Source organism: Plectropomus leopardus, chromosome 21 (assembly GCF_008729295.1).
Source record: "Plectropomus leopardus isolate mb chromosome 21, YSFRI_Pleo_2.0, whole genome shotgun sequence".
NCBI classification, from domain to species: domain Eukaryota; kingdom Metazoa; phylum Chordata; class Actinopteri; order Perciformes; family Serranidae; genus Plectropomus; species Plectropomus leopardus.
In genome coordinates this window covers 17,760,664-17,786,628 of record NC_056483.1, presented here as the reverse complement: position 1 = coordinate 17,786,628, position 25,965 = coordinate 17,760,664, and the positions used below count along the sequence as shown (strand labels likewise).

Sequence of the window (25,965 nt, the reverse complement as noted above, 5' to 3'; positions counted from 1 at the left end):
TATTTAGTGTCAAATTAAGGCTCAGGACAATTCTAATCTTCATGAAGTGTTCTTTTTAAATTAAAAGTAGATTGGATTTTATGTCATGATAGATCAAATGCTGCAAACTTAAGGCTTTTTGGCAGTTATTTATTAGTAAATAACTCACAATCAGAATTGGATGTGTGTAGCTGCCATTTTTTTTTTTTATCTAGGGCCAGAAACTAACTGGAAAATATGTCTGTGGACACCCTTAGAGAGGAGATGACATACTGGACAGATGTGAGTAAAGAAAATGTTATTTTTAAGACGGAAATTTGGACAACCAGGTTGTAAACTGTGTCTGGAAGCTTACCATCAATATAAAAGAAGTGTTAGTTCAATGACTATATAAACAAGATAGATATAGAACAAAAACTTGAATTGGTTGCATTTTTTTGTTTTGCCTCCTATTTAATAACATTATATTAGCCTTACTCCCACTGTTGGCCCGAGAAGTGAAATAGTGGTGTGAAGAAGTTCTTTCACCTGGAATGTGTAACACAAGCAGGTCTCATATAATCTCTCCCAGATCCCACCTCCTGACCAGGTTTCTCAACCAACCAGTATGAGACAGTAGTGCAAAGACATGTGATGATCCTTACCTAAAAGTAACATTTTTTTGAAACTCAAGATCACTCACTTAACTTTGCTTTACATAGTGGCTTCTTTTTTTTCAATGAGCATACGTTTTTCACACAATAAGTAGCTCTTAAAAATGATACTCAATATTTATTAATAACATTAGAATAAAGTCTATGTGTAATGAGAGTAGTGTAAGACAAAGGGATGACCCACAGAGAACTGAGTGGCAACCTCCGAGGTTAGGCCAATGTGATAAAAACTGCAGTTCATTGAATGACCATATGAGGCTGACTCCAAAATAGAGTCAGTCCCCATAGACCATTATGTTATGTCCAACTTAAAGCAGAAATATAACATGTTAATTGCCTGGTACAAAAAACGGCTTTTGGTCTCTTGTAATTTCAACATTCTTGTCAGTTGCAGCGAGGGTGAATTTTTTAATAACTTTTTAATAACTTTAAAACATGGCCTCCAGTCAGATCCACCCCTTGCTCCTGCACAGCATCAGCCTCTTATCAAAATATGGTCAATCCTGGCTCCAAAAAACCAAGATGGTGATGGGCAAAACGCTAGTCTCGAGGCTTCAAAAAAGAAGTAGCTTAAAGTAATGGATGACAAGCATGTTTTTTTACATTGTTTGTTAAAATTGTCCAATACACTTAAGTCAGTTTCTTCCCCTGATAATATCAAGAAGCGGCAGAGCTTGAATTAAAGCTAAATGACTGAAGTAAGAAAAAGAAAATAATGTCTTACTGACAGAGTCATTACCTCAGCTTGCCTACAGAGTCAACCTCCTCTGATATGGCAGGCATCATGTTTATCATGAAAGTGTTCAAATTTGAGGATTTATCGTACAAAATGTCAGTTATCCACAGCTTTATCCTCCCAAATACTAAACGAAAGCTAGAACGCTAGAAACTGAGTCAGACTCTGCTTATTTTTCCCTCACTTTCCCAGCTACTACATTCCCAAACAGCATCTCTCTCTTTTCCTCTCCCTGAGTCTGATGCGTTACGTCGGAGGGAGGAAGGAGGATCGAGTGTCTACCGTTCCTCCCATCACCTGTGAAATTTCAGAGCCAGGCCATGGTGAAAGGGGGCATTGTGTCCCCCTGATGAGGAATGCCCTTGCGTCGCTCCTCAAAGAAAAGGCCTCATTTGGCCAGGAATTTGGAGGCATCTCGAGAAGTGTTGGGGAGATTTTCTCGGGGGTGGGGATGGGAAGCTGAAGGCCTTCATAAGCCTGGACAGGCCTTCCCGAACTGGTGCTCAAATTCTCTGATACTCACAGGTTACAGAAACCACAGGGCTTGGGGGTTTTTCACTTTGTGATCCTTTTAAATATCTATCTATGATTACTGAACAATCTGACCACTTTCATATCTAAGGAAGGTCAATTAAATGGGACTTCTTATAAGCTTTGAAAATTAATACATTATACACATTAATAAAAATGTGGTTGAAGAGGGAAACCTATATACAGAAGTTAGAAATGTCAGATTCATTATTACTGTAGCAGCAGTTATTTCATATGGTGAGGCTGACACCTGCTGGTGAAAAACAACAACTAACCGTCTCATGTGTCGGGATGTTTATTGAAATACATGACCTGGAGCAGCAGGGCCATATATTTCTTCATTCAACCAATAATACCTTTACTGACACATCTAAAACATTAACAATAAGGGTTAAAAAAATATATGTAGAATTGATTTGTACTCTGTGACCACTAGAGAATAATGAATATAGTTATCCAATGGTAATTTCAGTTTCTATGTGATTGCCTCAGTTAGATAACTGTATCTATATATACAGTATAAGTACTAACAGGAAGTGTTCTTAAGATGGCCTCTCGCTGTTGATGTAACTTGATGAATTTTACATGTTGCTGTTCCTCGGTGTGGCCACCAGAGGACAGTGGGAAAAAAACACGATATTAAGTACACTCAGCTCAGTGCCCCCTTAGGATGATGTTCTTCTGTAGGCCAACCCGTTAACCCTTCTCAAAAAGCCTATGGGATTTTTCCATTGGATTTTCGATCACAGCAGAAAATAAACTCTGTTGTAACAGGGCTGATTAAGTGACGGTTCTCCGCGAGCTCCACCCTCACCTCCAAATGTGGCTCCAAAAAACAGCAAGATGGCAGTTTAAACTTAAAAATGAGTTCAAAAACCAGTGGGTGATATTATATATATATTTTATACACTCTATGATAAGGATCCATTACTCTGAAGATAAGTACAACAGCACAGACTTGTTGTTTGATGATTGTGAGGGATTACTTTTGCCTAAGCCCATACGTTGTTTTTTCATTGTTCTTTGTTTGTTTTAGAAAAATTCAGCATACCTTTAACAATAGCTCCATACTCTTCAAGTGCCCAAGTCAGCCTGACAGTCAGCACTGATGATAACAAGACCCCCAAATCAAAGCAGGTCAATGGAATTCAGCTGTAATTAGTTTAATTGTTTACACCTGTTCATCTTGAACTGTGGCGCATCCGAATGCCCTCAGTGTTTCCATGTATGTAAAACCCTGCAGCAATTTCAAATATTTTAACTCAATAACGTTATTTAAATTTACGGTACGAATACAATGCTTTAATGTGTTCGTACTTCACAAACTTCATTGTTTTCCCCCATCAGTAGTTGCAGACAGCTATACTCCAGTCCAGAAGGTGGCAGTAATGCGCACCATTAATCCTCTTAGAACAACTAGGGGCGGGCGGAAGTGGATGTGTTTACTACTGCTGGCAGCCACGTATGCTATCAAACATAACACTCGAGCTTTGAATTGTTAGCTTTAAAAAAACACTTATTTATACTAGTGGATGCATTAAATTTTTCGGAGTCAGAGGATAATGTGACTGGAAACAGCAAAGTAAAAAAAGGTAAAGACAACTTGGGACTTTGCCGCACATTAGCTTCGTTCAGCAGCTAACCTTTTTAAGCGCTAACGTTAGCCCAGCGTAGTTGTAGTGCAGTTCTTCATTCAAAGAAACGGCATTTTAACTTTGCCTTGACTATCGAAAAACGTACACATATGATAGAGTATGACTCTCGACACTAAAGACGTCTTTAGGAGTGGTTCTTTAATTCGGCAACACTCGTTTTAAAATTGACAGGTTTTACAGAAAAAAAAATCAACCTTAATAACTTTGAACTAAGAATGACTACAGACCGTATATTACACTCGTGATAAACAGTGTTTTTTTTACACCCTGCCGACCTCATTTGCATGAGGTATCAAACGCGACAATGTCGCCAACAGATAAAATCTAGGTTAAGGGCAGTAGTTATAGTAGAATTGCAATATTTGATCCTATAACATTGAAAGAGTTTTTGATGTTTCTGGTAACTCCATTTGATATCATGACAGCAGTCAATAAACTGGTGAGAAAGAAGTAAGTGCATGTTACTGACTGGTTTTGGGTAGTCTGCTGTGTAATCTAAGTTTTTGTGGTGTATAATTGTAAGATTTTTCTGCATGCTGTCCTACAGGGAAATGGACAAGAATGAGGACCTGGTCCAAGCCAATGGCGGTAAAACACTGCTAATCCGCCACTTACCAGCTGAATTCAGCCAGGATGAGAAAGAGGACCTTTTGAAGTATTTTGGAGCTGAGTCAGTCAGGGTCTTCTCAAACACGGGTCGTTTGGTAGGTTGTCCCTCACTGTGAGCCTTTACCTCTTGAAATTCATTGAAGTTGCTCTCCATTCTGAAGTCTTTTCCGTCTCCACAGAAACATGCAGCTTTTGCAGCCTTTAAAAGTGAGAAGTCAGCAGCAAAAGTAAGTTATTTATACAGTGTTTTTAGCTACATGACATTTTTCGAATGCCTTGTTTTATGTATGTGTAGACTTAATCAAATTTTATCGAAATCTGTCCTGTAAGGCTTTTAATCTGTATTATATCTATTTTAGGCGCTTAGCAGGCTCCATCAGTTAGAGATTCTTGGTCATACTCTTGTTGTGGAGTTTGCGAAAGGCCAAGACAACCTGACCGTATTAAAGGACCCACCAGTGTCAGACGGGTAAGTTGCTGTGATCACGTGAATTAAGAAACAATGTTATCTGCTTAAACTGTATCAGAAAAGTAACTTTTGCACTTAATGTATGGGCTCTTAACCTCCCTGTGAGACAGAGACAGAGGTTGGTGTCTGTCATGCAGTCTAAAGATCATGTTGTAAGCCCCACTAACAAGAAAAGATTTTCCAAACAGCGATTTTACTTATAAATTATTAGGGAATAAACAAAACTCATATTGACCTGACTCAAACTGGAGAAAGAGTAAAATTCCAATATACTCAGAAGTGAAAATCTATAGCAATAAAAGTGAAACTTATTTTGTTTCAGTGTGAGCGTTAAAACACTTCTTCAGTATACAATCAAGGGTGAAAGCTGTTGAATCCCTTTTTACTTTTTTCCACAGTGGTAAACATGAAAAGAAAGAGCAGAAGAAACAAGAGACCAAGCAGCCAAATATTCCTCTCATAGAGACGGGCATTGCACCTAGCCTTGGGTGAGTGTTGAACTTATGATAGTGCTGGTGTGATATGAGTAAATTTTGTGCTGATTTCTGAATTCCCACTTAAACACAGCAGGTGGGTTTGTGTTATTCTCTAGTGCATTACACTTGAAGGAATATTTAACCTCTCAACTGATGTAAAGTTGGATTAGTGAAGAAGTAAGAGTACAGGTAAAGACTCAAACCAATTAAGAAGTTGTAGATGAATTGAGGTGATAGGAGTCCATATTTAACAGTAGCAAGACTTTATCAAAACAATCTCTCACACCACTTGGGCAGTATAATCCAGGTCTCATGTATACAGTTTAAGGCTTAATAAGTCCAAAACAGACAGCCCCATTGAGAGACTGCTCCCTTCAAAGCCAGAGTCCGTTGACAAAAACAGTAATTTTACCTCACTGAACACCGGAGCCACTGCTCTACAGCTGCCTCGATCAGTTAGTTTCTTTGTGTTATTGTGTGATGTTGGTGTTTTAAGTGATTAGCGTGGATTCAGCAAGAGGCCATGGATATATTTCACTTTTTGTTAAGTTCCCCATCGAAAAAGGGCTGTTTGGGAAGCACTGAGCATATGACTAGATAAATGAGACTTGGGTTATTCTGCATGCATTGTTTGAGAGTTTGCACACAGATTTTATGATGTAGTTTTGTTGTTGTTATACATGGACCCCCATGTCTTTAAGTCATCGAGAATTTTCCCCATTTTTGGACCATTCTTTCAATGGAGGCTTCTGAATTCAAGATAACATGGGGTACCTTTTTATATACAAAGGATAATTTCGGGGGTAAAGTATTTCTTTAAAGACACCATGTTGGATTCTCGTATTGGTTCTCACACTGTTTTGTGAGGTTAAAACAAAACAATATTGTTACATTTTGCAATTTGGTAACAGCTTCTATCTCCCCCTACGGTGCCATTACCCCCCAAATTATACTACATTCAATTACATATGCATGAATGATACATGCTGTCCAAATGTGGTGTTGTCAGTTTATGTGTGTGGAGGAGGCAGCCTGGAGGCTAGCTGACAATAAACCTGGATGAGAATCTGAGACCAATAGTCAGGAGCTGTCAGCGGCCTTGTGTCCAATTAGATGGTCAGGCCGCCATTGAGTGCCTGACAAGCCGTCTGTCCTGCCAGTTGGTGGGACCAGGTGGTCTTTGATACCTCTCGCTCCAGAACTGACAGTCTATCCTGCCTTGTGCTAAAATAAAATCTGGAACAGCCAGTAGTGTTCACCACCTCCTGATATGAGGCAGTTTGCTTGCTTGATTATGCATTTGTACCACGGATCAATACTACACTGATTGTTTATCAGTGTTGTTTTGGAAGCCCATAACTTGAATTATATCTCATGAGAATATCCTGATTTGGGTTCCTTTTAAGTCCAAGCAAATATTTTTATTTTCTTCTTATTACATATGACAGTAGATAATTCTGGTGTACTGCAGTGGAAATACTGCTAATTCTGACAAGAATATGTGCTGGGATAAAACAACGAAGCAAGTTTGATGTCCAAAAGCAACTTTGTTCTTAATTGAAAATGTTTGTTTTTAAATGTTTTTTTTTATGTGGATGAAGTGATTCCTTCCTTGCATAAGTTTTAAATTATGCAGACTTTGCTCCATTAATCTGCTCAAAGGAATTAAATCATTTTTTGAAATGCTTTGAATCCAACACATAGTGATTGTTAGTGCAACGTAATATTTTCAGGGTGAGGTTGCCTCCATGCCATAGTGCCGTCGACTGACATTTGCAGGTGTTTTATAAAGATATAATAGGCAAAGACAATGCTAACTGCATTCATTGCATGCTTAAAAACTATTCTGATTTATCAACCAGATGAAGTGTAGGCTGCCACGTGGGCAAGGCGGTAGTGTTTATAGTGACCAAGTTTGTCACTGCCATCATTAAGATTTGCCACTGATCATTATCCTCTATATTTGCTCGACTGACTGTCTTTTTTTTTTTTTGTAAATTCATTTTATATAATACTGAGGGTTTGGTCAGGCAGGTCAAAAAGTGACAAAGCGGTGTTCTGATGAGTTACTAATAATGTAGAGAAACATTGCATGCAGTAGTCCACCTTCCACTTTCTCTTCCCCACTCTCTGTCATTCTCTCTCTCTCAGTTAAACACACACAACACACACCCTGTAGCACTTTGTCCTTGTGTCAGTCTTCAGCCCTGATAACTGTGCTACTGTAATGCATAAAGTTGTCAGTTTGTAGGTCAGTTCAGGTTTGGGTATTTGATAAATGCACTTTTGTGTGGGTTAGGTGGTGCGGATTGGCTCTCATCATGGATCTCCCCCCTCCATAGATAAACATAGATTAATATCATTGTCCATTGTCATGTAATCTTTTGATGTAAAAATATGTGACAAATCAGGGTACATCCTCAAGTTAATGCAGAAATCCCATAAGTTTTTGAATGAGACCTTGTTATTGATTTATGACATTGCCTATAATAGCCTTAACCTCTACCACGGGTCCTGAATACAAGCTGATTCCAAATTTGTATTATTTATCTGCCAGTTACTGAGTAACACTCTAATTCCAAAACCAAACTATATATATTCGTCAGTTCCTTCTTCTCAGTCCCATCAGAACTGCTAACAGATTTCTTTGACATCATGCCAAGCAGCAGATTAAACAACATGCACCGTACCCCACCTTAAGTCTTTGTTTATTAGGCCTCAGTAGATTTAGATTTGTTCTCTTGTGCCATGCCGAGTCTTGGCTTATAAAAGTTATTATTACACGAGGACAAGCTTTGGTGCTGACATGGCTTGCTAGTCTCAACGTCCCTTAATGGCTGGGTTTCACATTTTATTGGCTGAGTGCTTGTCATCTAAAGAATAAGCTGCCTAGCTAAAGCTCCCTGGCTGGACCACATATTCATGTGTCTCCATTATTTTGACATATTTTGTGAGTTGTTAAGTGAAGGGGATATTGTGTTTAAGGGAGCGTGTCGCAGCTACACAGCTTCTTTTTAAGTAATTTTGCTTTTTTTCTCTCACTCTTTCTCCTACAGGTTGAAATTTCAATTGAATCCTTCTTTGAAATATTTATACCCACCACCCTCAAATGGCATTCTGACAAATATAACACATGCCCTCATGAGTGTGCCAAAGTTTTATGTTCAAGTGAGTAAATACTGCTTCTTTTACATCATTTTATTCCTTGTCCAATACCTGCATGCCTTTGATATGCATATGTAGGTCATCTGTGTGTATTGTATTTGTATTTTTGGAACATTTCATACTGTCCCTGTATTTTCTTTTTATGCAAGGTGCGACTTTGTACAAAAAATGCAAATGTGACAGCATTTCTAGCCTTCAGATTCATATTGTAAAATGGAAATATGAATATCCCAGAGGTTTTTGAACTGCATCCAACCTCTTAAAGATCAAACAGCAAACATTTGCCTTTTAAATTTCAATTTGGGGAGCAAGTATTAATAATAAACCATAAGTGGGAGGCATGAGTTATGGGTTTAACATTTCCCTGGGAGCCGTGCTGCTTGGATTTTCCTTGCTGCTATTTCTAGCATTGGAATCTTGGTGGTGCTAGTGTGTCGCAGAGAAGCCGCCTTCGTGCTCAGCCTCACGGCTGGTATCTCACTTCAGCCTCAATCTCACCTTGATCCTTGTATTTTAAATGAAAATGCAAAAGCCTTGCAATCTGTTTTACATATGGAGCCTGAGTTACAGGCTGCCTGTTTGAGTGAAGCAGTATATTTATATTACCAGCTCCCACCCAGCTTTTGGTGTGAATCTTCAGATACAACCATCACTGTTTTATTCACATATCTTCAATTATACAGGTACTTCATCTGATGAACAAGATGAATTTACCGTGTCCGTTTGGCCCGGTCACTGCCAGACCCCCAATGGTAAGCTTATATACATTATTTTTAGAAAAAGAAAAACAGGCTAATGCGGTTAGTGTTTGGTGGCTTGGATACAATGAATGTGATGTTAAACAAGAAAAAATAGTGTTTAAAGAGGTCAGTATGTGTTTCAGAGAAGATGTGTGCAAGAAAGAAACTCAACTATTGAGGTTAACCAGCTCGCAGCTTCAGAAGACTCTCAACAATCAGTGGCGTATTGATTAATCAACACTCTGGGGTTTTGGTGACTCCACTTCAACCCATTAAACATCTCCTTTACTGAAATCAGTGCACGTTTTGTTAAAAATGAAATGTAAAATTAGTGATTTCATTTTGTATGTGAGCATTTGAAATATGTGAAAGAACATGGAAAGCCTTGAGTACTGAAGGCAGACAGCAGACAAGCTTTTTTTCCAGCATTTGTATATCTGAAGTCATGTTGCATTAAAGCTCTGTTATTGCTCTGCTTGAAGGGAGGTTGAAAATGCCATTTAACCCTTGGAGACCCAACATAGATTTATTTTTATCTGTCTTTTTAGGGTAGCAGGGGATCTTTAGGGGGAGGTTAACAGTATAAACCACATAGAAGTGGTATATATCATTTGAGTTGATTGCATTTGTTTCACATTGTCAAACACATTTGAACACTTGAGAATTAATAAAAAATACCACATAAAGACGTAAAGACATTGAGGAACACCATAGAAAAATATGTGACATTAGTTGGTAACAAAAACTTTTGACATTTCTAGATATCAGTAAGAAATGTGTTTTTTGACGACTGAATGGCGATACATCTTCTAAAGGCTCAAGGTCTCTAGTTTGTGGTTGTAAAGTTTAATGAGGTCTGTAGTTATCCTAGAAGTTACACTAGGTCATTTTATACTGTGAGGGCATGTTTTAAAAAATGGCCTGGATCCTGCAGGTCTCACACGGTTAAAGCTATACAAGTAAAGTTGATAAGTTAATTTATTCAATTAAAAATCCCTTCTCAACAGTACAAATTAGCTTGGTCCAGCTTGTTTAAAAGTGAAGATGTTTTGAGTGGTCTTTTTTGCGTGAGAGTAAAATGACTTGTCTCTAGTTTTTTCACTGCTTTTCTGACAAAATAAACAATTTGAAGACCACCTTAGGCTCTTGGAATTTCTTTAATTTTAAAGCAGTTTACCAAATGATTCCTTAAGGAAATAGTCATCACATTAATGGATAAATTGTCACCAGTTACAGCCTTGTAAACTACACCACTTATCACAGTCATCTTTATTAATGGTGTGGGTGACATTTGAAAACATTGCATAAGTCTCAAAATATTATGATTTAACTGAGAGCTCATATCAATCCCCCATGCTGTGATAATAAACATATGCCCAGCCTTACCTTAATACTTTTATTACTTAAACTGTCTCCAAACCAGAGTGTCAGTTTTGACTAATATCTACCTGGTAACTCTGCGCTCTGTGCTTGTGAAGTCTATCAGTTGAATCCAGAGGCAGTTGTAAACTAAGCTATGTTGTTTTGTCTCCCGCAGTTTGAGCTACTGCCTCCCGTGCCACCCATCCCCATGCCTCCTCCTTTCCCTCCTGACTACCCACCTTTACCACAGGAGGAAATGGAGCTGTCCAGTGGAGAAGAGTCAGAGTATGAGAGTGGGGATGATGACGACAAGGAGAGGTGAGGAGCAGTTGGAGATGACTTATCATGAGGCGAAGGAGTTGACTTTTATTGTGTTTTGCATTGTATCACTGCAGCCAATCGATCTAGTGTGTTAATGTGTCATTCAGGTGTAATAATTTTTCGAGAAACACAAGTGAGTTGAGGGGAAATGTCTTAAAATTCCAATGGGTTGGCATTTTTTTTTTTGTCCAAGGTAGACATTTTTTCCCTTATTCCCTATGCTTGCTTTATTTCAGGATTGTTCGTCTGATGGGCCTGGTCAACCAAGCATGCAAGAGACCCTTGAGACTGAAAACAGCTTCAAAGAGAAAGAAGCCCAAGATCAAGGATCTACTCTATGCTCCCAAACCGGACTCTCAGAGGTACACCAAAGGCACTCATGCATGTCACAGTCCTCAAGCATAGACAGTATTCATAGGCAACTAAAAAAGGAGGACAAAAAGCTCCAGACAATAAGTTTTCCTCATAAAGACAGCCTTTTGTGGCTCAGAGACTTATTGTTTCAGCACCACACATGCACGCACTCCCTTAATGACAGACCACAAACTCTGTTTCTAAACTATAAATACACACACCCCTCAGTGTCTCCAGGCTGCATGTTTGTGGACTGGGAAATATCTGTGGTTGACCAGAACAAAATATCCCAGCCCTTAAGCCGCTCAGGAGCCAGGTTTATTGTGGGTACTTTTTAGAGGCTGTTGTTGAGGGGGAGTTTTGATTGTCTCTGCTGTCCTCAGTGCTCCGGTGCTGCAGCCCTCCGATGTGTTTGAGCAGCCCCACCCCGCCGGCCACAGGAAAATTGAATTCCACATTTCGGTTCCAGAGGTGGCAGCCATAGTGGAAGGAAGTGGACCGGGTCAGCCTGATGATGAAGACAGAGGTAAGGGCTGTGCTTCCCTGTTTTGACCTTTCTTGCAACTTATGTTTTTTTTCCTCCATAAATACATAGTCTGTTGGTCTTTATTTTATATTGATTCATTTTGTTGACAGAGAAAAAAGTCCATCACAGTTTCCCAGAGCACAAGGTGGTGTCTTTGAAGTTCTCGCTTTGTCTGACCAGTAGTTCCAAACAGTAATATGAAACAGAAAGCAACTCCCAGAAGTCCCATTATAAACTTTAAGCATATTGTACGTTCTGCATGTCCGCTTGGCTCTGTTTTCAGGCTTTAAAAAATCTACCTTGTGACAGAGAGCAGTCCAATCATGTCAGTCACTACCCAAAAACTGCAGTCAAACTGCCAAACTAGGCAGCGCCAATCAAATATGAATCAAGTGTCTGTTACCGCACTGTGCCTGTTTCTCGCTGCAAATGTTTTCAGACACATATTTAAGTTTACTGTTTAAATGAGCTGTAAAATTAGAGTTTGCTACCTGACCACCTTGAAAACAGTTAAGACAAAAGTGAAGCTCCGCCCACCAGCTGGAACAAACATTCACATTTTACAGCTAAACAGTACACTAAAATATGATTCTAAAAACATTTGAGGTGAGAAATAGGCAATGCTGCCAAACAATGTTGATTCATTTCTGCCTAGTATGGCATTTTGAACGTATTTCAAAACAGTGATCGGCATGTTTGAGAGCTGTGTTAGAGATTTCTTGGTTGTTCCTTGTTTTTGTGATTCTTGCAAATGCCATTAGGAGTACATTTTTTTCCCACAGATTTTGTGCCTCATAAACTGCTGTCAAAATGTAGTGACAGTTATAAAAAATAACTAGTCAGATTTGCTAAAAAAAAGTTACCTACTGTAGCTTTAAGTTCTGTGAATTAGTAAATATTTATGATTTGTGCTTCGAAAAGTGATCAATCTGATATCACTTTACTAGAGGTAAACCATAGGTAATGTCAAATCAGATCTGCACTTGCCTCATCAATAAAATCTGCGATCTCTGTAGAGTTTGTAGCGAGTTCATAAGATAGCGGTCTATTGAAACTAGGCTTTAAAGTAACCGTTATTTTCAATCTCCTGACTTATTTTCTGACTGAATCCATTAATAGCTTGGTCTATTTAGATATGGTAAAAAGTGATAGCCTATATTGCAAATGAAAGAAAATCAGCAAATATTTTGAGTTTCTGCTTGAAAAATGACTTAAATATTTGTTCAATTTTCGAAATTGATGTCGATTAATTTTTCTGTCAACTCACTTAATGCAGTGCATCCAGTAATCATTTCAGCTTTAACTTCAGTAAACATCCACTGTTTCCCATCACTTACCTGTCAATGATGACTTGCTTCTTGGGAGGGAACTCAGTGTCAATGTGGATTAAGTTACAGCAAATTACATAAAGTAACACAAAAAAGGCTTCTTTTGCAATTGGCTAGTAAATAAATCAGACCAATACTATAGTCTGCACATATATTGGGGAGGATCTGTGTAAAAAGTGCGCTGTATTCTCTCTTTTTATCAGCAAAGGTACTGTAAGGATTTGATCATTACTATACATCATGTTTATTATCACATTGAAGGAAGGGGTGGTTTGATACTCCTATTGACATAAGTTAAAGCCCTTACCATGTGTGAAGTCAGTGCCAAGTGTTACACAGCAGTATATCACAGCAGAAACTTGCACCAAAAAGGTTTCACCATTATCTGTATGAGGAAAATGTCATTGGGGGCACAGTCTGTGTTACTTGTCAGCTGTGCAGTTCCCCGTTTGCCTTATCTCCCTTCTCTCTAGCTACAACTTCACTCCCTGGCAAGCCCCTGAGAAGTAAAATAGATCTCAAAGTCAAACACAAAAGATTTCCTAAAGGCAGGGGAAAGATAAACTATGACAGGTGGCTTTTTGGATTAGTCTTGTTTTGGGGAAGGGGTGTGTGTATGTGTGTGTGTGTGTGTGTGTGTGATCCGATAAACAAGCTATTTAAATGGAAAGGGGAGGTGGGGGACAGATAAGGAGGAGGATAATTTTGAAAGCAGTGATCTAGTTCTCTGCCGAGAGTGTATCAGAAAAGCTCCCTAGCACTTCTTGCTCCAGTGCACACACACATACACCTTACGTGGATGACAAGCTTTCTTTTTTTTTTTTTTCTCCCCCACCTCGGATTTGTACGGGCTCACTGCTCTTAGTAATTCCATCTACAGCGTGTGTGTGCGCATGCATGCTTTGCAGAAGTCTGTCAGAGTTATCCTTCCCACTGCCTTTCAAACTCATGTTTGCAAAACAGGAATGGATTTTGATTTGATTACAGTTCTTTATTTGACATAGACTGAATGTGCTTACGCCTCACTCTTGAGACCATCTTCTTTCAATTATCAGCGCAACCAATTTCCCTCAAACGTTTCTGCCAAAGGACAGCATTTATCGTATTAAACCCTGACGCAGAAATTATTTTCAACTCAATTAGTTTATAATGACACCACGGTTAAAAAATTTTAAACATCAACGTGTTAAACTAATTGTGACCAAGAGGATTTGCTTCCACTCTCCCATCCTGAGCTTGTTTGGTTTACTGAAGAGGATAAACAGTGTGGAAGTGATTACTTCACCATCTGCTATTGTTAGACACTTTGAAAACTTCCATCTGTATTTGTGCTAGAGGGAGACTGTCCTCTCCCTGTTTTGTTTTTTTAAATCATAAAGCACTACAGCAACTTATGCGCATCCAACTTAGTAGCACATAATACGGAATACAGTTTAGCTGCTGCCAATGTTGTTACCAACATTAACGTAGTAACAGTATAAAAGTTGGTTTTCAATGTGCTTTGTATAGTTACCTGAAAACCTCTGTGTCCCTTCAGAAGTGGATGAGAGGGAGCTGGCTGCGAGCAGCAGTCAGGAAGCGGCAGAGGCTGAGGGTTTTGGGAAGCTTTACCCCAGCGCCCAGGCGTCCCAACAGCAAGAGGAGCACAGCGACGACGAGCAGGATCTACCCAAAGATGTCATCTCCAGAAAGGAGCTGGAGAAAGGACGACTGTCAAGAGATGGTAAACGTGATCTTTTTAAGCAGCACTGTGGCTCAGTCGTCAGCACTGTCCCCTTACAGCAAAGATGTTTCTTGGTCCAAACAATGAGGCCATCTTGTGTGCAGTTTGCATGTTTTTCTCAATTTTTGTGTGGGTTTACTGTGAATACTTCCATTTACTCCCACCTTAAAGACATGGTGTTAGTATCAAGGAAGTGATATCATTGCCCTTACTGAGTTAAGTGACAATAAGAGTGTGTCTGGAGGCCCAGACACACCAAACCCACATCAAAGAACTAGTGGCTGTGACTGCTGTGTCGTCTGGGCAGGGTTTTTTTCTTTTCAGTGCCATAGATAAGCAAATTTCTATAATATGATAACCACCAATTTTAATACTACCTTGAAACCAGTACACTGCTGCCACCCTGTGCCTGTGTATCGCCAAACGTTGCACTTGAACACACTGCAAAGACAACAGCCAACGGCAAACTAACATGTATGTTCTTTGCCTGTTTGAGAGGAAATAACTTTGAATACCAGAAAAGCCTGAAATTGATAGAGACAGGAAAGAAAAAAAAACACTGATTAAGGGGAAGAAATGATTGTTTCAGGTGAGGAAAGTTATTTCTATAAAAGTCCAAACTTTTTATTTTCATGGAAGCAAATGTTTTATATTGATGCTGTGTATTGCAGATTGATACTGTACAACAGAAACCATATAACCTTAAAAAAGCTTTTGCATTTTCTGTTAATAACATTCTCCTTCCGTCCTCACAAACCCTGTTCTGTGTCGAAGTGACGCAAGAAGAATGGAAGCAGCAACAGTGGTTTGTTTGAAATGCATATTAGAGAAATTTGGCAGTTAGTGTGAGCAGTGAGAGCCACCATGGCTGAAGAAAAAAAAACTGGTGCCAACTGCATAGAATCAGACTATTCAAAAGAAACTGATAGATCCCTCCAAGAAAGAGGAGCTTGTGCTAAAAAAGTTTAACATCAGCATTACTTTTCTTAAATTAAAATCACCCTAAGATGATGAGGACTGAGGAGAGATGTAAAATAGTTGTTTGGCTCTCAGAATTGCAAATTTCTGCTGTCGGTAATTAGCTGCTGGCTGTCATTACTGTCTTGTTGTGTTTGGACAGTGCCCAGTGCTGAGTGCAAACTATAAAAGCAATGACCACTGGTCACCATTGCTGTCAAAAAAACCAGTGTGGGTTATTTCTTCAAGACATATTAAGATGTATAACAGAGACAAGTGGAGTAATTCTCATATAATCATTTCAATAGATACAGTGTCATCTGAATGTATCAACTGTTAATGTTTCAACCACCCTGATATCCAGGCTTAATCATTGTATAGACTCAAACAAAAGTAATCCCACTTTCGCTGGTTTTATTGTATACAAACAGTGGCTAACAATTCCTGCGTAGTATATTTTAAAATGAATCTTTATAACTCTGTAACACCTGAATCCGCATTTAAAGATTTTTTTTTTTTTCTATAATGTAAATCTAAGAACAAAGCAAGCACTGAACTGAAAGTCAGAGTTCCCACGGTCTTGAAAGTCCTGGAAAAATTATTAGATTAAATTAGAAAAACTATTTTCCAGGCCTGGAAATGCTTTGGAATTACCTGGGTGTTTTTGAAAAGTTTTGAATATACATTGTTTTGGCTATTGTTTAAATTATTTTCATAAAATTCCCGAAACATGTCAAATATGCAAATTACAATGTATTTAAAAAATGAAGTGCATCATTGCTTGACCATTGTTTGGATCTTGGTTTTCTGTCCTCCAAAAAGAGGTACAGCACTGACATTTTGCAAAGTATTCATATGTGCTGTTCCGGTCAGTTGACACATGCAACTCATTGCCAGCAGGAATGTCTAACTTGTGATTACAGGTAGCAGGTGAAAGCAGTTTGCTTATTCACAAATGCCTTGGAAGTGCACGTTTATAGGCCTACCCATTTTAAACTGCTTAAATCAAGTCTTGGAAATTGGTAAAATATTATGAAAAAGCTTTGAAAATTCATTATTAAAATGTGTGGGAACCCTGAGAAGTGTATATGTTGAAACATTTGAAATTTGGGAAAGTTTTCGACATTATAATCTCCACATTCCTAATTTCAGACAACCATAATTATTTCCTCCTGACATTCACTTCATATGACTCAAATTATTTATTTACTTCACATTTTGTGCACTGTGCTCAGGCATGTTTCCTGCTGAAATACAGTACACAGCTGAGATATAATCTGCCCAAGCTATACACAAAATGAACTGGCTGGAAGGTGCTGGGATCAAACATGTGATCATTGCTTTAATGTCTCAGCGCACCTCTTACCCTTGTTCTTTACCCCACTCTATATTAAATAAAACATAGAGTGGATGGTATTGAGCTGCAATGACTTTGAATTTCACCTTTATGTATGTACGGGCAGCTCTGTGATGATCCTTTGTACCTGTTTTTGAAATGCACCTTGCATCAGTTTTTTTTTCTTCTTCTTTCTTTTCAAATAGAGATAAAAAGGATGTCTGTGTTTAAAAATTATGAACCGGGCGAGCCAACCTGCAGACTGTACGTGAAGAATATCGCAAAGCAAGTGGAAGAGAAGGTAGGTACATTTATAGCACTTGACCCACTTTGGTTTCACTGGATATGATGTTTATTGTGGAGTTTGGCTTAAGACCATTACACGTCATCATACGTCATGCATTCATACCCACATATTGACTTTTCATTCTCTATCTTTCAGGACTTGAAGTACATATATGGGAGATTTGTCAACCCTCTGTCAGAAGCAGAGAGAAACATGTATGTAAACCTCCATCCGGATGATCCTGACTTGATTTCTTATCGGCATGGCTTGCGTGTCACTTCACCCCGTCCCATCTTCATGAGCTATTTTTGACTCTAGCAATTTGTCACTTTCCTTTGAGAGTTTTCAGTAATTCATGCTGACTGTGTGTTGTGTTATTAATAAGTATCTAACCTGACATAGAGATCATGAGGGACATTTTATGTTTGTGCATCAGCAGTACTTCAAATGAATATTCCACCTGAGTCATCAAACTAAGCTTATGTTGAGTGGAGGGCCAGAGTCTGAACACAGATGTAGGTGATAAACAGAGAGCTGCAACTCTGCCAGACAAACAGTTTGTCCTTTGGTAGCCCATTTTTAAATTGTGGCTTTTTTCCCTGTTTGAGGGTTACCAGAGTTCATGTGAGCTAGTGAATTTCTTATGCAAATTTATCCTAACCTATATACTGCCAAATTTTAAATATCCTATCTTAACTGAAAAAGTCTGGTTTTCATTTCAACCAAATACTTTACTGAAGAGTTGCTTATAGAGTTGCAGTGATATGCAAATTCATGTTTTGATGTTTTGAAATACTTCAACTTAGGGTTGATGTTTTATGCATGTTCACTTTGTCAATAAAAAAGAATATATAACAGTTTCTGATATCAGAAAAAATCAGCATGTTGGCCAATTCCGATATTTAATTTTTAAGCCAATATCTGCCAATACCAATAATGTGCTGATATTCTGGTGCATCCCCATTTGCAATTATAAAATAAAGTTTGGTTTAGCCAGGCTTCCTTCACCCAGACAACGGTTGGCTGTAATGCAGAATTGTTGTTTGCCAAATGAAAAATTAAGGGGAAAAATAAGAGATTTTTTCTTGTTCAAGTGTTTCACTGGGGGCAGAGTTGTGGACAAAAAAACTTATTCACTCAAAACTGGTGTTTTATGCACATAGTTGCTTCTCTTTGGGTAAAGTTGCAAACGCATTGGTTGGAATAGAAAGCTGCAGGTTGTTGCGTCTCAGTAAAACATGATTGGCAACCACTATTTTACATGGTTAAAGAAGCAGATAGCATATTGCTCTTGTAACACTGAATGCTGCAGTATAAGCTTGACTCTGCTCGGCCACAAGCCGGGAGTGATAATGATGTGTCCCCGCTGTGTTTTTTTTCTCTTCAGGTTTGACATTGTGTTAATGAAGGAGGGACGGATGAAAGGGCAGGCCTTCGTTGGACTCCCTAGTGAGCAGAGTGCAGAGAAAGCCCTGCGGGAAACCAACGGCTACGTTCTCTATGACAAACCCCTTGTCGTTGTATCCTTTAACCCCTCTCGCAAGATCAAACAAGGACAAGATTATGCAAGGAGTGAAAATCTAGGCTTATTTGATATGGTTTGGTTATTTGGAAAGCATAGAGTATATAAATAGTTCTTTTTACTGGTACATTATTTTAAATGATCAGTCACTTAAAAGAAGTTTTTAAAATTTTTGATTTTTATTCAGATTATTTTTTTGGGTTCTTGCCTTTATTTGATAGGGTAGCTTGAGAGTGAAAGGCGGAGAGAGAGGGGATGACATGCTGCAAAGGGCAGAGGCCAGAATCGAACACGTGGCTGCTGCAGCGAGACTACGCCCTGTAGCCTCTTTACATGGTGCGCCCGCTCCACCAACTGAAGGAAAAAAGCTATTTAAATGAGAGCAAGTTCCTTTGCAGACTTAAAGACTAACAAAAAGGGTGGGGTCAGTTGGTAGGAGGGTGGTGACAAGGCGGCAGCGGCAGGGCGCTTGGTTGGTGACGAAAAGAGGCTTACTGAAGCTGAGCGTCCCAAAGCAAAATTCACTTGCAGTAGCCAGGTTTTAACCTTTTGGTAGGCAGTCACTATGCATATGTATACACAATATGTAGAATTTTAATACTTTGCACACGATTGTCAAGAGTTGGACCTGAATCAATCAATAATACTGCTTAATACCCATATGTATTAATTTTCAACTGAAAAAAAGTGTTTTGGAGGTTTAGTCACTCTTTAAGCTGTGAGTGAGGCACATAGATGGCACCCCAAAATACAAGACCTATAGACTGGCTTGTACTTAAAAAGTCTGGCTTTCTGTTGGTGTGTAATATTTTACCTGTTCCACACCACCAGGCTATTTTATATTAAATCAAGAAGTAAACATTTTTCTTGCCAAGTTTTAGGCAATATGTTTAAAAAAAGTAAATAAAAAGTATATCCTGCAAGTGTGCCCTATTAGGAAAGGTCTAGACTGATGCCGCAAGATCAAATGCCACTAAACATATACAAAGGGGCAGTTAGGAGGTGTTGTGTGAAGATTATTAGGTGGACACCCCGTGTCACAGATGTGTTGTTGGTTTCGGTCCTCCATGCCTTCAGGAAGACGAGGACTAATTTCTGGCAGCCCTGAACCGCCACCTGTTTTTCCTCAGCGCAACACCGATAATTGCACATCAACCTTTGAACTTGTCTAATAGAACAAGGCTATTGATTTTGATGGCATTTTAATGTGCAGCCCATAACCAATTAGCTTGGTGACAGCATATTAGGCTTTGAGTTCAAAGAGTGAACTTGAGAGTCTGCAATGTAATTTAGTTGAAGATGTTTTGCTGCATGTAGTTATATTCCAGGTAAGGTGACAGATATTAGGTCACCGTTCAGCCATCAAAGAGGTGGTTTGGAAGTTTGAAATTTTCTTTGCTAACTCGAGTTTAGTGGTTTATAGATTTTCAAGCACTGTATGTTGGATATGCAAGCTGCATTAACTATCAGCTATATTAGTTTGATATAATAGGTGCTTTGAGATGGCGTGTTCCTACATGCATTGTTTCCTGAGAATCCCTTGTGTTTGTGTTTATTATGACTTTAAATGGGTGGTGATGTGCAGCAGCTAGCCCACATTAGCCCACACAAGCACTGCAAGCATGCTCACAGGTAGCAACTAGAACATGTTACAGAATCAACTTGGATTTTTTTGGGGGGAGGGAGTATATTCTATTTGGAGCATCATAAAGTCGAGCAAGGTTCATTTTGGTACAGATGTCTTTTTAAGCAGTCATAGGCAGAGGACAGCCGGTCCCAGTTTAGATTCCCTATAATGATTTTTTCAGTGCTAGCTAGAGACTGCAGTGTGGCACTTGCCAGAGAATCCTCAAACAGCCTGCTACTAAAATTAGTGAGCTGGAAGAAAAAACCTGCACGAAATGCTAGTAGTATAAAGTGTCAGGTTTATTAAGAGACAGCACTACGGGACAGCCTTTCACACATCTGTGCCCTCCCCCTTTATTTCAACTGGGACATGAGCCAAAGCTTTGCAAAATGTATCAATCCACGTGAATGACAGTAGTTGTCACTGAGAAAGTGAGCCAAACTCAAGAAAGCAGGAGACTCGAGATCTTAATAGGTCCGTTTTTGGCCAGTAGTCTTCTGGCATTTCTGTGCAAACAGCTGCGACCTTTTCTCAAATTAAATTCATATGAGGCGGCAAGTGTCACAAGGAAGTGGGCCCCTGTGGCTTAAAGCTGCTTCATACAACTGTGGGAGTTGAGCATTATAGTATATGAGTAGGATATAAAATATTAGGCTGTGATTATCCGTCTGTGAACCTGTGCCTAAAGCTGAAATTGGCTTTATACATTTGTTGATACCCAAAATTGAATTATAGTCGTAGAGATTATTAATGGGAGCAGACGGAGAAAGCAGATCTGTTGACTGTGAAGGATTATATGTTGAATAACTTTCTTTACTTAAAAGAAGCTACAGGTCCTTGCCTGAAAAAAAATGCTTAGAGGTTAAAGTGAGAGCAAACCTTTGTCTGTTTAATGAAAACATTTGCTGCCTACAGACCTTAACGATACATTTACAGCAATTCGCCAGATCCGCCAGACCAAAAGAAGACAACACAGCTTCTAAGAAAGGACCGAAACAACGATGAATTTAACAGGTGAGTGAAACACTGAAGCATGAGGTGCAAAAAGAGAATATAAAAATGAAAACTGAGTTTTCATCAAAGGTATACTATGCGGTGTTCCTAAAAAACAGACTGATACAAAAGGTATCCCTCTGGGTCATCACTATGACACACTAGCAGTTTATGATGGCTGCAGAGACTCTGCCCTCTGCCTGGATTTTTTTATTTTCCTTTTATTTTGCCATGTCCAAAACGGTCCTGGACACAGCGCACAGGTAAGGTCGGGACTTTATAAACTGTAAGCAGCACCTATCCAAGAGGAAACTACAAAAATCACAGACACGACAGAACAAAAAAATCAAAAATAGCAAAGCGAAGCGCCAAGTGGAGTAAATCTGGGGTTGGTTTTCACTTTCACTTTTCACCAGCAATGCTGTACACAAATGGTGACCAACGATTCCTGCACAGTATGCGATCAAGTTATAGTGTATCTGTTTCATTTGCAAAAAACAAGCCTTCTTGTCATGATGCTTTCTTTTTACATTTGTGTTTATTTCATTCATTTATTCAAGATGCCATGGCTTGATATTGTGGCCCAGCAGAACCTTTTGTATCCTTATTCTGGCATATCCTTTGAAAAAAAAAACCTAAAGTAAATGTGGGGCAGTTTTATTGTAGCAGAATTGGAACTTGAAACAACTTAACCTACAATGTAGTCTGAATTTAAAAAGACTGAGTACCAGCTTTTGTTTTGTTTTGTTTTGTCTCTCACTGTTTGTCCTCTGAAATACTTTTTGTGCACACTCTGTAAAGCTGTTCTATTTTTGCGTCTCTCAACCGTCTCTTTACACTTTTCTCCACCTTGTTTGACTGACTTTCAGGTGATGGTCGTCAGATGTCATCCTCTTCCTTTTTTTTTTTTTTTTACTAAATAAAAAGTATTTTATTAAGATAACTTTGTCATGTTTTTCTTCCAATCAAAGCTTCAAACACATGTCACAGTTTGTGGGTACGCTTCAGTCAAACTATCATAACTGATTATGTGTAGTCCCAAACTTAAAGTCCTGGCAGCAGAGTAAACACAGACTGGCGAAGGTATATGAGATCTAGATTGGCTCTGCAGCAGATGGTAGGCTGTCAACACAGTGGAAAAACCACAGTCCTGAGGAGACAGCAAACAAAGCAAACAGACTGCAGTCTGTGGGAAATTGCTGGGACTGGGTTAGCTTACCTTTACAATCCCTGGCTGGCCCCATCTGTGTGATTATAGAGAGTAAACCTTGGAGGGTGAACTTCTCCCCTCAACAGCCATCATAACTGAAGATTTGGAAATCAAATTGTTTTTTGTCCTCTTTTGGTGTAAGCAATACTGGGAGTGTACTGGGTGCATGTCAATCACAGCTAAATTAAAGTTTGTAATGTCTGATCTTTAAGACATCTGAAGTGGGAAAAGATTAAATTGCTGTGGTGAGCGGCTGGCCAGTGTGGTTTGATTCAGTTTTACACCGCTTCGGTGGTTTGACGACAGACATAAAAGCAGCCCCACATATTATGCGTCAGGTCCTTAACAGTGGCAACACTGGAGCATCTCATATTTTAGCTAGAACACAAAAAAAGATCCCTTTGCCCGCATGAAAGAACAGAAATGTGAGCATCATTGAAGCTCCCTGCTTGTATCTAAAATAGGAGGAATGGAGCTTACTGGTACACCTACAGTAAAAACTTAAAGCACACTAGAACAAGCATGACAAATGGCACACAGCTCAGCTGGTGCAAGAACACTCTTACTGTGTGGGAGCTCTCAAAAATCTCCAAAAATACACAAAAAATGTTCTTTTAAAGTACAACAATAACATTTAGAGTTCCCTGCTGCAAAGGATAAAGGACCGGCCTGATTTAATGGCTTGGTGTCAATTGTTCAATAAATCAGTGGTTCCCAACTGATGGGTTGTTGGTCCATTCTTGATGGATCGTGAGTGACTCCCAAGCATGTCAAGTTTGTAAAAAAAAACCCAACAATTTTGAATTTCGGCACAGGGCTTTTATTTTGAAGTGTCATTTCCTCCTGTTCAGCTACCGTTTTATTGCCCTGCTATACTAGCTGTACCTTTGCAGCAATTCTGTATCACTGATCCTGAAGCAAAGTGACTTTTTTGGTTGTGGTGCTATTTGTTTACAGGTTTCCCAAAGTCTTTGAAAACCTGGAAAAGTCATGGAATTTCATGATCACATTTTTCAGGCTTGGGAAGTTATGGAATTAGTAAAAATCATTGAAAGTTTTGGAAATGTCATGTATTGTCGTTACAGTAATCTTACATGGATAACCTTCCATGTAATGTAACACAACAGCAAATGTATTTGCTGTAGTTGTCGATGTAACATAGCTGCAATATACACTATGTTGATGATGTTGCTTTATCATTATGGACATTTCCTGATTTTCTCCTTTCATTCTGTCTGTCTTTATATATGCCAGCTAGCTGAAATCATGTTTGAATTAAGTTTGAATCTGACATGTTTGAAAAAGGCCAGGCACGCAGGGCAAGAATATATATATATGTATATGTGTGTGTGTGTATATATATATATATATATATGTATATATATATATATATAATTTCAAGTAAAATCTAATGATTGGCTTTATCGCTTACAATGTATCAGACAGTTAACTTTTCTGAACCCTGTATCTTTTTTCACAGTTTGACCACATCCCATTCAAATTTTAGTAATGTTTCAGCTCGGGAATCCCGTGGCTCCAAAACCAAACTAAGTGCTCCTGTTTGAACCCCTTTAAGAATCTTTGAATGATACTGCTGCCTTAAAATAATTCAGGATACCACAGGCTAATCTAATTAACTGACAAGCCAGAAGGCACGCAGTGCTCTGTGGCTAACCAGGAATATCATCACAGCTATTGTCATGTAACCTTTGTAGTTACACCTCCCTGTTCAGATCTTGCAGAAGGGGGGAAGTTTTTAAAAGAGAGTTGATCTCCTTATGAAGAGGGCAATGCAAAAACCTTATTGATTTTATTTTAACCACCAAGTGTTTACTATTTAAAACCTCTCTTCCCTATGATGCAGATCTGTCCATGCACATGCACATGCACATATTGTCACGCGTGAGTCAATAACATAATCTATTTTAATGAATACCTCAGTGTTAGCTGACAATTTGAATGACATACCATAGCCATGTTTCATCAAAGTTACCCTTTATGTGAGAGCGTAGTGACTGTGCAGCTACTAGGTGATTTAACAGTACTATAATCTGCACATGCAACAATTGTGGGTTAATGGGGTGTGATTGTGATATCCTCCGAGGGGTAACACCATAATTAAAAAATTATCTGTGCCTCCTTCAATTGCAAAATGAGCATATTGTGTGCATCTTATAACAGACAAAAGCTCCTTTGAATAAAGCTGCTGAGATGCAACTTTAATTCATTGATTTACTGTAATGGTTTCCAGAGACAGGCAACCTGATTTGCAAAAAAAAAGAAAAAAAAAAAGTCAGATCATGTTGCATGTGAAATCCATCGCATCTCTCCTAATTTTACTTTTGTGTAACTTTTCTATAAAAATCTGTTGTAGTTCATTAAGTCCCAGCAGCCCTGCTCATGAGTTCAGCCTCTTTCTGGTTAAGATCCAGCCACAATGCATTATCAATCACATGTGCTCGTCTGGTTCGACCCACAGCTCATACGTCAACGCCAGCGTGAGGGAGGAGTTCCCATCTGTGCCCTACTCTGCCCGCCATCTCAACGATGACAAATGTGCCACCCGCAGTGGAAATATTGAGAGTTACCAGGACATTTATCAGGTAACATTTGAGCAATATGAAAGATAACCTTTTGTAAGTGGACGCAGATAGAGATGTATGTTCTGCCTTTCCCCTGCACAGCCACCACCTCTGTTTAATACCGCAGCTACCCATAAGTAATATCATGATGATATGTTTCTTATTTGAGGTTCAGCCAGGTTTGCATTGTGTTTGCTGGATGCAGGGTGGCTGGGTACATGTTGGACTTTAAGCACAAGTGGCCTTTTTCCTGGTCACTCTGTGACCAGGAAAAGTCAACCTTCACTTCTGCCTCCGTACGCACTACTTTTACAAATTGAGTGCAGTGTTTACTCATAATCTTTTTTAAGACATTTAAAAGAAAATGCCAGAAACACTTCAGGCTACATAAACATGCCCCAGGCCATGAGGTTTCTCTAGACACCGCCAATGACGACATCGATGTCTGAATTTACCTGTGGGCTTCTGTGCTCTATTGTCAAGGTTTTGTTTGGCCTGGTGCAATGCAAGCTTCTGTTTTTACTGGAACTGAATACTAATGCACCAGTACACATCATCACTCTGTCTTTGAGTCAGTCCATTCCCCATGCCACTGCAGCACAGTATATAAGCATGTTTGCTGTGTTGCTCTGGGATTAGCTGTGTTGGCAAAGCACTGGTTTCTTACATCTGACAACAAAGGTTCAGTCCGAGACACTATAAATTGAGAAATTGACCATTTTTATGACATCTTTGTTGAATACCTGACTCTGATTGGTCTATTGCGACATTCAGACTGCTGCTGTGGATCTAGTTTTGATCATAGATGCTTGGCAAAAATAATAA

At 39.0% G+C, this 25,965-nt stretch overlaps 1 protein-coding gene across 2 annotated transcripts; it reads left to right on the top strand.

The window, feature by feature from the left end:
* The first annotated feature begins 3,345 nt into the window (after positions 1–3,345).
* Positions 3,346–22,239, top strand: rnpc3 (RNA-binding region (RNP1, RRM) containing 3). Of its 2 annotated transcripts, none has more exons than XM_042510842.1 (16): positions 3,346–3,491; positions 4,102–4,258; positions 4,343–4,390; positions 4,523–4,632; positions 5,031–5,120; positions 8,165–8,276; positions 8,957–9,025; positions 10,551–10,693; positions 10,933–11,058; positions 11,434–11,576; positions 14,442–14,627; positions 17,127–17,221; positions 17,363–17,421; positions 18,594–18,726; positions 21,292–21,369; positions 22,218–22,239. In XM_042510842.1, exons 2-15 carry the CDS (start codon positions 4,106–4,108, stop codon positions 21,358–21,360), a joined length of 1,536 nt encoding a protein of 511 aa, XP_042366776.1. In that variant the 5' UTR covers positions 3,346–3,491; positions 4,102–4,105; the 3' UTR covers positions 21,361–21,369; positions 22,218–22,239. The 2 variants fall into 2 exon arrangements, with proteins under 2 accessions (XP_042366776.1, XP_042366778.1); XM_042510844.1 differs by lacking the exon at positions 22,218–22,239 and adding an exon at positions 21,909–22,207 and having other exon boundaries at positions 3,346–3,490; positions 4,100–4,258.
* Positions 22,240–25,965: the final 3,726 nt, after the last annotated feature.